At 38.6% G+C, this 11,165-nt stretch overlaps 1 protein-coding gene across 1 annotated transcript; it reads left to right on the top strand.

The window, feature by feature from the left end:
* Positions 1 to 3,362: 3,362 nt before the first annotated feature.
* Positions 3,363 to 7,850, top strand: LLPH (LLP homolog, long-term synaptic facilitation factor). The gene is made up of 3 exons (XM_006205824.4): positions 3,363 to 3,503; positions 5,321 to 5,532; positions 7,485 to 7,850. The coding sequence occupies exons 2-3, from the start codon at positions 5,328 to 5,330 to the stop codon at positions 7,661 to 7,663; spliced, it is 384 nt and encodes a 127-aa protein (XP_006205886.1). The 5' UTR covers positions 3,363 to 3,503; positions 5,321 to 5,327; the 3' UTR covers positions 7,664 to 7,850.
* The last annotated feature ends 3,315 nt before the right edge of the window (positions 7,851 to 11,165 follow it).

Genomic DNA, 11,165 nt, shown 5'->3' with positions numbered 1-11,165 from the left:
ATGAGATTAGTGCTCTCATAAAAGAAACCCTGTAGAGATCTCTCACTCTTTCTGCTATTTGTGGTGACAGCCAAAAGACACCGTTTGTGAATCAGAAAGAGGAACTTTAACTAGATACAGAATATGCCTGCACTTTGATCTTGGACTTACTAGCCTCTAGAACTGTGCGAAATGTATTTCTGTTGTTTATAAACAACGCAATCTCTAGTGTTTTGCTATGGCTGCCTGAATAGACTAAGACAGACTTTATCATATGAATTTTTAGAGGATACAACTCAGCCCATAACATTCACTAAGCATCATTTCCCAACTATTAAACTTTAGAAATAAATTAATGGTATATAGATTTAGCCTTTGGTGAGTTTTAGATGTAAATTTGATTCCATCACTATCAGTTGATTATTGAATACCAATTGCATGATGATGTACTCAAGTTTTAACATAGCATCACAGGTAAGAGCATATAAATGGAATCCTTACTATGCAACCAACTGATTATGAGATCTTTGGAAAATTACTTATCCTTCTTAGATCTTTTACCTCATCTTTATAATGGGAATAAAAACACCTACTTTATTGTGCTGATACAAGGATTAAATGAGATGGATACATCATATAAAATAAGTGTTTGTTAATGTCAGATGTTGTTATTAATTAATGTTACTGTTGTCAGTCCAAATTGTGACTAAAGATATTAAATAAGCAAATGCAGATTTGACATTTAAAAAATGTAAAGCAGTGCCATTTTTTTTTCCAGCAAAATTTTGTTTGGGAAATACAGTTTCTTTAATAAAAATCATATATGACATGTAATTAATCTTTTTTAAATGACAGGCAAACTTTAAAAACTTACTTCTGATATGACAAATACTGTAAGAGTGTAAAGAGATCACAAGACCAAGACTACTGGTACAGAGTATTATATTTTGTAAATCAACCATAGTTATTCATACATTCTTCTTACAATGAATTTTATATGGTCGCTCCTTTTTTACTATCACAGTCAGTACTGCCACGTACGTCCTTGTGTGTGTCCCAGGATGCACAGATACGAGAGTTTGCCTGCGTAGGGAATATACCTGGAAGCAGGATTGCTGGGTAAAAGGGCCCGAGCAACCTCAATTTTTTTGCATCAGGTAAATGTGAAAATATGCGGAGTCCACAAATATTTTAAAAAGTGGAATTAGCAAGACTAGGTAGAGTAACAGGCAATTCCATGAGCAACGTACACAGTATAGCCAAGGAGGGAGGAGGAAAATGGAAAGAGCAGTATCTGAGAACTGTTTTTATTGGATGTAATTTGGGGAAAGAAGTGACTACCTGCCTTCATTTCTTTTCTGCAGACCTCACACCTGGTTTTTATCCACTTGTTCCACTTCTGGGGATTAGTGGTATTATCAGCCAACTGCAGGCATTTTTGGAATAGCTGGGAAGTTAGGTTCTTTTTGCTTATTCATCTTTGTAAATCTTTGTTTTTAAGTCCCCATCACCTGTGTCTGGGCAACATGGAGTCACCATCTGAATCTCAGATGTCTTCCTGCAGGTTACAAAGTGATTATTCAGATAGGGAGTTCCCTAGGTGAGGCCTGGCTGCAGAGGCCCCATTAGCTGATGCTGGTAGCTGGTGCATGGTTTTGTGATGGGGAACCATTCTGCTTTCTGTCAGGTATTCAGTGCTACCCACTGTGCCTCCAGTCCTATAGGCTTCTAGCTCTGTGATGGAGCCGAAGCAATGTCCAGTTTGATGCTTAAGCTTTGTCCTCGGTTTGAGGGGTTAAAGTTTCTTGAAGACAGTAGGTTAGTTCCCAACATTTTTGTATACCCAGCATAGTATCTCTCACAGAATGCATACTCAAATGTATGAATGAAGGAATGAATTAAGGATTTTTAAATATACCAAGGTCATTTAACTATTCTGTTAGAACTGCTTTTATACAAACTGGTGAGAAATGTAAGTTAGAAAGGTTTTTTCTCTGTGCAATCTAGGATTTAGCCTTTTAAAGCCTTAGTAATGCAGAATTATGGCATATATTTAACTTTATGACATTTTCATAATAATTTTTTTTCTCTTTTCTTGTGCCAAGTGTCTACTCAAAAGTTTTGGCCTAGTGTTTTAAGTAAGATGCAGTCAGTTTGGACTATCTGAAAGTGAGCTTTCTTTAATTTAAAATGAAATGTGAACATGATTCTTGGGAGAGGTTAGCTAAAATCTAATATATGGTTAATGTGTAAAACAGAAATTCATTTGCTCTATAGGAACTTAATCTCCAATTTAAAGAAAGCAGGCTTTTCAGGCATGCTTTTTAAAAAATACACCACGTTATGAGCTTTTTTTCAGCCTCTTTAAAAAAAAAACTTGCTGTATTCTGAGTTTAGTAATTTCCATATGATGCACGATTTCTTCAAGGACACAAATGTAAAGAAAAAAGATACCCACAAATTGTCTCTGGAAGAACTTCTCTTACTAGTAATGAGACAGGAGTTTTCTTGACCATGATTAAAGACAATTTATTTCCTGTTTTTTGGTATATGTTACATATTTCCAGAAAATAGTGCTTACAGATACCTATGCATGTATGAAATTATCATATAAAAATGATAAAAGCAACCATTCCTTAAGCTCTTATATCCCCTGCCTAGTATTAGATTATATCACTCACAAGAAGTATTCGAATCATAAATACCACAGACTTGCCTGGTTCCAAACCCCGTGCTGTTAGGAGCACATGTAAAATAATAATCAAAAGAACTGGTGTTATTTGTGATCAATCTGACGGTCATCTAAGAGTCCTAGGCTTAGCATTGTGTCTGGTGTATATTAAATGATTAGCCAGGTAAACACTGGTTGAACTACATTAGTATGAACTTGTCTTTGGGATGGGGGTTTTTGTTTTTGGTTAACAGCTTTGAGGTATAACTGACATAAAACGAATTGCACATATTTAGATACAGTTTGACAAGTTTTGACATATGTATACAACCGTGAGACCATCACCTAGTATGGGAAGATATCATGGTTGTAAATAATGATCTTAATTCAGCTTCTAGAACACGTCGGGTGACGAATATCCTAGGAGCTGTAAGACCGGACTTTACTTGAAATGTAAAGGTCGGCTCTGAGCTCCCTACCGGCCAGACAGGGTCGCCCGGCCATGACCGCTCCTCGGGTCGGTCCGGGGACTACCCCGCCCACAATCGGGAAGTAGGCTTAGCGGGCTCTCCACCCAGGTTCTCTTCCGCATTCTGCAAGTCCGACTTCCGAACCTATGTGGGAGGGGCCAAGCTCCTAGGTCCGCCCTCTCACCGAAGGCAGGAAGTGCGTCAGCGCAGGGCTTCAGATGACCCCGCCTCTCGAGGAGATCCGGGCATTTTGGCTCCCGGCGTGCAGCGCGCTGCCCAGGGGGCGGGGGCAGTGGAGCCTGTTGCTCCAGGAAGGCGGAAGTGAGGAGGTTGCTCGCGGCGTGAGTGGCTTGCGGCGTCTGAGTTCCTGAACCCGCTGTCTGGTGAGTTCTGTACCTCCTGGCTCAAGTCGGGTGTGGATTGGGACACGGGACTCGATTTTGCCGCCCTTGGGTAGTCTCGTCTCCAGCCTCGTTCCTCTGTGGGGGAGCTTGAGCCCGATGCAGAGACGCGGGCCTCCTCAAGGGCCAGGGTATCCCGTGGTCTTGGTGGCGGCCTTCGGGCTTCCCCGTGCTGTATGGGAAGTGGAGTCCTTGGTCGGTCAGCCTCGCTCAGGTGACTTCGGCCCTCAAGGTTGGGTATCGGAGCCTCTTTCTCCCTTCCCCTCGTAGGGCTTCGGTTGTTGGACCCAGGGGAACAGAGTTAGTTTGTGGTTGCTGGCGTCCAAAAAATGTCTCTCGTTGAACAAGTGTTTGTTTAAACTTTACGATGTGCAAAGCGCTACTCATTGGGGAAACCAGTGGTGAATAAGACCTATTTAGCCTCTGCCTTTGTGGCGCCCACAGCCCCCGGGGGATGACAGAAAGTAAACTAAATAATTTCAGATTGTAACACGTATTAAAAAAGAAAGAAAACGGTGATGTGGCAGAGAGTAAAAGGAGGGGAGTTTACAGGGGTCAGAGAAGCCCTTTCTGACGTAATGAAGGGAAGGATCAGTTCCCAGACATAGAAACAGCGAATATAAAAGTACTGAAGGGGACGTTGTTTGGACGTTTTTGTTTTTCTTTGTTTTCCCCCTAAAGTAATGTCCTAATGGTTTGTTTAACTGCTTTATTGATGTATAATTAACACAATAAACCGCGTGTAAAATATTTTGAGATTATGTATGTGTGTGTATCACACAGACGTAAATCCATCAGCACAGTCAAGATGTTATAAATCACTCCCAAAAGTTTCTCTCTAAACTCTTTATAATCCCTATAATTTCTTCCCACCACTCATCACATCCTCACACTGTCGCTAGGTTGTCATTGATTGGAAGTTTTTCAGATGGAATGGAGCTAAGACAAGAGTTTAACGAGGCAGGGGCGAGGTCACAAATAACCTCATATGAATATATGAGGTGGAAAGTCATTAATTCCAAGAAAGACAGTGATATGCTCTTTAAGGTGTTTTTTTTTTAATTATTTTTTGAGGGGAGGTGATTAGGTTTATTTGTTTATTTTTAATGGAAGTACTGGGCATTGAACCCAGGGCGTCATGCCTGCTAAGCAGGCACTCTACCAGTGAACTATCGTCTTAACCGCCCCCCCCCACTTAAGTTTGTTTTTTTTTTTCCACTTAAGTTTTTAAAAGCTCACACTGACCACCTTGTGGAGGACTTAGGGCTGGGACTAAAGGGGAGAGAGAAAGCAAGGGTGGGAATAGACAAGTTTAAAATAGCTAGATTGACTTGAGGGGGTGGATAATGAAGAAGAGTGAGGTGGGTGGGGTCTCCTGTAGGCTTAGGGGAAATCAAGGTTCAGTTAAAAGATTTATAAAACATTGTAATTTTAAGATGTCGCATCAGTGTAAGGTGATGGTGCTCTTTGCATTTGGGAGGAAATTAAATTTCTTCATCTCGTATGGAAACTATAGGAGCTTTCAGAATTGGCTTGACTTACAGTGTGTCAGTGGCCACAGGGAGTTTGGTTTGGTGTTCTTAATTGTTACTGAGTGGTTGTGTATGCCATGTTGATCCTCACATAACTAGCACATTATGCTGTCATAAATCATGAACAGAGTGAAGAGTTTACTTCCATTTGTTCATGTTCTGTAGAGATACCTCTTGATGTGGTTTTCCAAGGATTCTCCCCCCTGCCTTTTATTTTTTTTGGATAATAAAGTTGCTTTTGAATGTGTATTTTTGTTAACTTTCTAGGTAAAATATGGCTAAAAGTTTACGGAGTAAGTGGAAAAGAAAGATGCGTGCTGAAAAGAGAAAAAAGAATGCCCCAAAGGAGCTCAGCAGACTTAAAAGTATTCTTAAAGTAGATAGTGATGTTTTGATGAAAGACGTTCAAGAGATAGTAACTGTGGTGGAACCTAAACATTGTCAAGAGAAAACCCAGTGTTTGGTGAAAGAAGAAACAGGTGAGTTTATGTGTTTCATTTAAAAAATATATGTATGTCAGCTTCCTTTTTGACTCTTTCCTCCTTTTTGACTGCCTTCCATTCTCTCTTACACGTGCTTCTCTACAAACCTCCTGCCATGCCCGCATAATTCTTTGGAGATGCTACTAGAGATTCTGTGCCTATGCCGTTTCAAAGTCTGTTCATGTGATAGGCACGTTTTGGATTATTCAAGAGTGAGCCTTTGGTGCTTATACAGTAGTCTAAGTGTCTCAGAAAATAGTACTGCAGGAGGAAGCAAACCTAGACACTCTCTCATTGGAAGGCTACACTGCAGTCAGGAACTAGGCAGGATAGAAGGAGATCTTTCTTTATTTTACCCTTTGTAAGATCCAGATTTCATTTTGAGAGTCCTTTGCCCTTATATTGTCCTGAGAAGATCAGTTTCCTTGTATTTGATTTTGACAGATTCTAGGTACCTCTGTTTTAATCATAGTGTAAAGTTGAAGGCTGTGTAATGTGTGTAAAAGTCATTATCCTTGATTCCTCGTTCCTTTATCCCCCTGTCTGTAAACCGCTAGCATGTCTTCTTGAGTATCTCCAAAAATACATCAGGAATCTACCCATTTTTCTCCTGCTTTCGTGCTTTCACTTTGGTGACCATTAACTCTTGCCTGAGCCACAGTAGTAGTCATTTTACTTCTCTCTTCAGCTCTTGCTCATTTCTGATTTATTTTTGACACATCACCCAGTATAATCTTTTCAGAATATAAATCAGTTGTGTCATTCCCATGCTTAAGTCAACACATCAGTTATGTCATTCCTCTGCTTAAACCAACACATTGCTTATCACAGCGTTCCTAGTCCTACTTAGTCTGGTTTTGATACTTTTCTTTAAAAAGCCTCTGACCACAGGCTGAGTTTGCTTTGTTATTCTCCGCTCAAGAGAACATTGAGAACTCCATGAAAGCAAGCAGCTTATTTGGGCAACTGTATCCTCAGAACCTAGAAGAGCACCTAAAATAATCATTCAAGACCAGTTATTGAATGGCTAATGTATACCAGGGACTAGTCTAGGTACTGAGGCAACAGTGATGAGTAACAGAGAAATGGCCTCCATCCTCATGGGATTTACATCATATTGGAAGAGACAGAAAGAAAACCAGATAAATGAATTAATATAATGTCAGGCAGCAGAGATCATGGGAGACCTGTATACGCTGGTAAGTTCCCAGAGAGGGGTGTTCTGGACATGTCCACGATAGATGGACCGCAGCATGACCGCTCTGAGCTTCCTGCTGAGTCTTCTGTTAGTAGGGCTGGATCTCTGGGTGTTATCTGGATAAAAAAAGTGTATTGGCCCCAGGATATATCTAGGTCTTCTCTGTCATCAGAAGCTTGTTGCTTACTACTGTGGCTCTTCCAGGTATACTTCATTGAAAGTGACCAGTCATTATCCTAATAGTTTAAGTCTAAGGCCTGTCTATTAGAAGTGCAGGTGTGCTTCTCATTGGCACAGCTATTTCATTTAGCCCAAAAAAGCATCTAACCTGAGAAGTGTTCTATTAACTCTCACGTGTTCAGGTCCACACAGTTATCCCTAATGTGGTAATTCAAACCCATATCTCCTAAATGTTTCCAGTTTAACTTCGACTCTTCCAAAGGACAATCAATCATAACAACATTCTTTAGAAAGTTTCTTAGTGACTAAATAGATGATGTCTCTAGTTCCTCATAGATACTTTTTAGGTCTTTCATGTGGGAACACATGGCAGCATGTGTGTGATTGCACTGAATGTGCTGTAAGGAGTTTTTCGAATGTTAGTCAAACAACATTACACAAATAGATTTTTTTTTTTTGCATTTGCAATTTCATGCCACTTTTAAATCTGATGTCTGTTGCATTAATATGCTTTTTCATGGGGTTGTTTCTTCATTTGTGAGTAGCAATAGTTTTTCCCTTTTTTATTTAGATAACATGAAAATGGAGACTGATATTAAGAGAAACAAAAAGACTCTTCTAGACCAGCATGGACAGTACCCTATATGGATGAACCAGAGGCAAAGAAAAAGGCTGAAGGCAACACGAGAGAAAAAGAAGGGGAAGAGCAAAGCAAAAGCCATGAAGGCAGCGAAGGGTTTGGCCTGGTAGACTCTGCAAAACTTGGAGAACCCCACATGGGGCAGATCTTTAATTTGGATGTATACCTTGATTTCAGCTTCCACCAGATGAAAACTTGGTTTCCATTTTTTTAGCTTGACCTTTTTCTTCAATTCAAACTCAACGTAACTCCTCAAATTTGTTTCAGTAACCTGAATAAAATTTTTTTTTTGATGAATGAGAGCTATACTGATAATTTAATTGAATGCCATCCAATATTCAGGGATCATCAGACATCAGAATTCTCTCAGGTATTAGTGTGGTTGTAATTGTTCGGTCTTAGTAAAGATAAAGCATGATATTATACTGACAAATTTGAGCTAACTTAGATTTAAAATAAACTGTTACATGATCCACTGACGTATTTTCAAATAATATGTAAGCAGTACTTGTTTGGAGTTTTGATTTTATATAATTCAGAGTAAAAGAGAATCTGTCTAAATCCTGAAGATCTCTTCTTTCATATATCCTTAAGGTTTCCTAGTATTAGAGAAGACCAGATTCTTCAGTTAATTTTTGAAAGATTTAAAGTTTTTAGATAGAATGTTAACATGTACAAATTAGTATGCTCCATCTTTTTAGGAGTATAGAACATCTTGGAAACTAATTTTATGTTCTTCATTTGCAGCCTAAAATAATGCAACACTTCTCAGAGTATGCTTCTCAGAATTAGCTTTTCTGGATGCATGGTGAAGAAATCCATGGCCCCATCAATTTGTGAAATGCTACATAGTTGAAGATTCAAAAAAAATACCAGCTTAGTATTAGTACAGGCATACATCAGAGATAGTGCAGGTTTGGTTCCAGACCACTGCAGTAAAACGGGTCGCATGAGTTTTTTGGTTTCCCAGTGGATATAAAAATTATGTTCATATTATACTGCAGTCTATTAAGTGTGCAATGGCATTATATGTAAAACAACAATATACATACCTTAAAAAATAATGCTGTTAGAAAAATGGTGCTGATAGACTTTGACCAGGGTTGCCACAAACCTTCAGTTTATTAAAAAAAAGAGCAATATGTGCAAAATGTAACAAAACCAGGTATATGTATATAGTTTTACTGAGATCTAGCAATAAAGAGACCTGTTTAACCTTGACCCCTTGAAATTAGTATTCTAAAGAGTAGGATATACTGTTGGAAATGCTAGTATAATGAAATGATTTTTGTTAAATCTGTCTTGCTACAGTTTACTAATTTCATGCTTATTTAAGTTTACTTTTAGGTAAGCAATTTAAACTTAGCATTCTTTCTAAAATTTACTGTAATCATATTAAGCATCATTATGTGTTCACTAGAACAGCAGGTATTTATTGGGTGCCTGTTGTGTGCTGGGGACTTTTCCAGGTGCTAGGGACCCAGGGAATAAGACGAGGTGTCTGCCCTCTCCTGCGTATCTACCCAGAAGAGGCTGTTAGCTTCAGAGGAAAACCAAGTTAAAGGTGAGACTTGTTAGAATAAGATCACTTAGTCATCACGACACAAATTTTGTATTGGGCACATTGCTAGACCAGGACACAATATAGAGATAAATAGGACATGGCTCAAATCTTCTAGGAGATTTGAATCTGAATTTTAATGCCAGTAAAATCTTAGAATCATTTTATATAATAGACTTTTCTCAGTTTGCTCGGTTAGTTCACCAAAAAGTGGATTATTTTTAAATACTTAAGGAAGCTAACAAGGTGTGAGTTGAAAAGTTCAGAAGAGTTCATGGCTTTTTTTTGCCCTTTGATACAGTTATGAAAAATAAATAGAATTTGTGAGGAAAAGGCAAATACATAAATGTTTATTAATGAAACAAAAAGTTGCCAACATTATCCAAGTAAGCCATGACAATATTAGGCTAAACATAACAGCTAAATTATTTACTTTTTTTTTTCCATCATAGGAATTGTCTACCTCAGTGATTTTATACACTTGGTGCTTATTTAAAATTTGGCAGCGTTGTCAGGTATGTTTTTGCTGGATTTTCTTTAAGTTGAGGTCAGAGGTCAATGCCAGGGATATGTTTTCTGAGGCTGATAACCTCTGATTTGACTCCAACAGTAGTAGCTTTGAGCTTCCATTCAAGGCTTGTCGGTAGTGTTAGGAAGTTCACTTACGTTTGTCTAGTCATGAAGTTTATACAGTCAGGATTTAACTTAAAAGTTAACAGGGTCAAAAATCAAAATACCACTGTCAAAAATGTATTTGAGAGACATGTTCTCAAGTGTCCTATGGCCTCTGGCAGTGTGGCTATTAAAGAGAAACTGTCATGGATAGATTGTGATTGAGGCCTCTAAGGTCACTGAATTCCTGACCTGCATGGCCAGCAGGATTCTTCCCACCTCCAAATTTTGGTGGGAAATTTAGACTAGCGTTCCAAAATGAGTGCAGCATATGATCACTTTGTTGCTTTTTTTCCTAAATTGTAAATTAGAAAGTGTAGCATAGCCCTTTAATCTCTTAAATGATTAGCTTGCCTATGTAAAATTTGTCATCTTTTTATCTGAGGGATGTTTTCCCGAGAATTCTGTAAAGCCACCAGATGGAGCTCAAGCTAAGCACCAAATCATTTTTTAGAATTAGATGGAATGGGCATACTGGGAACTGAATGTGACATTTTTGTTTTTAAGAAATTAAATTTAAAATTAAAATATCTAAGGATAATCAAAATGCTTTCATTTATCGGTTGCTTTGTGTATCAGGCCTTGGTCTAAATTATTTAATCCTAAACTCTTTAATTGAAGTGTTAACTCATTTAATCCTCCCAGCAATCCTGTGAGTTTGGTACTAATATCTTTGTTTACACAAGAGGAAACTGAGGCACATGGGCCATATAACTAAAACCAGGAGAAGTGGGATTCAGATTCATACAGTCAAGCTTCAGAGCCTATACCCTTGTAATGCCACTCTGCCTCTCAAGGATCTGCAAGCTCTTGCTAAGAGAAAATGGTAGTTTTAGGGTAAATAACTATTTTTGGTTCAGTCCATTTTGTGGACTCAGGATCAGATAAAGAGTAGGTTTCAGTTTATAGGCCCCTTCTTAAATCTCTGGGCCCAAACCAGACTGGAATTCCTTAGGTAGCACCCCTTCGAATGGGCTGACCCCATCCATCCTAAAGCTTCAGCCCACAGTCAGCAGTGCCCAAGCTACTAATTGGAGAAGAAATGTGAACTGCAGTTAAAGCTCTGAAGGTAGAATCAAGTAGTTTTGACCACATCTTTTTTTTTTCTAATGTCACATTGTAGATACATTTTCTCCCCCGACTGGTTCACATGCTGCCTAGAATAAATATGCAGCAGAATACATTTGCTTATGAGGAAATATGAATATTTTCAAAATTTGGACTAGTGTATCTGGGATATGATTTTTAGGAGTTGGGGAAAAAGAAGTAATTTGCTATAGATGACTCGATTTAAATTTCCAAATTTATGAATACTATAATTGAGATGCAGATGGTGGGTTGTTGACTGAGCTTACTAGCTAAATGACTAACTTCTGATG

The sequence above is a fragment of the Vicugna pacos genome, chromosome 12 (genome assembly GCF_048564905.1).
Source record: "Vicugna pacos chromosome 12, VicPac4, whole genome shotgun sequence".
Classification (NCBI taxonomy): Eukaryota; Metazoa; Chordata; class Mammalia; order Artiodactyla; family Camelidae; genus Vicugna; species Vicugna pacos.
This window is presented reverse-complemented; position numbering and strand designations above follow the sequence as displayed.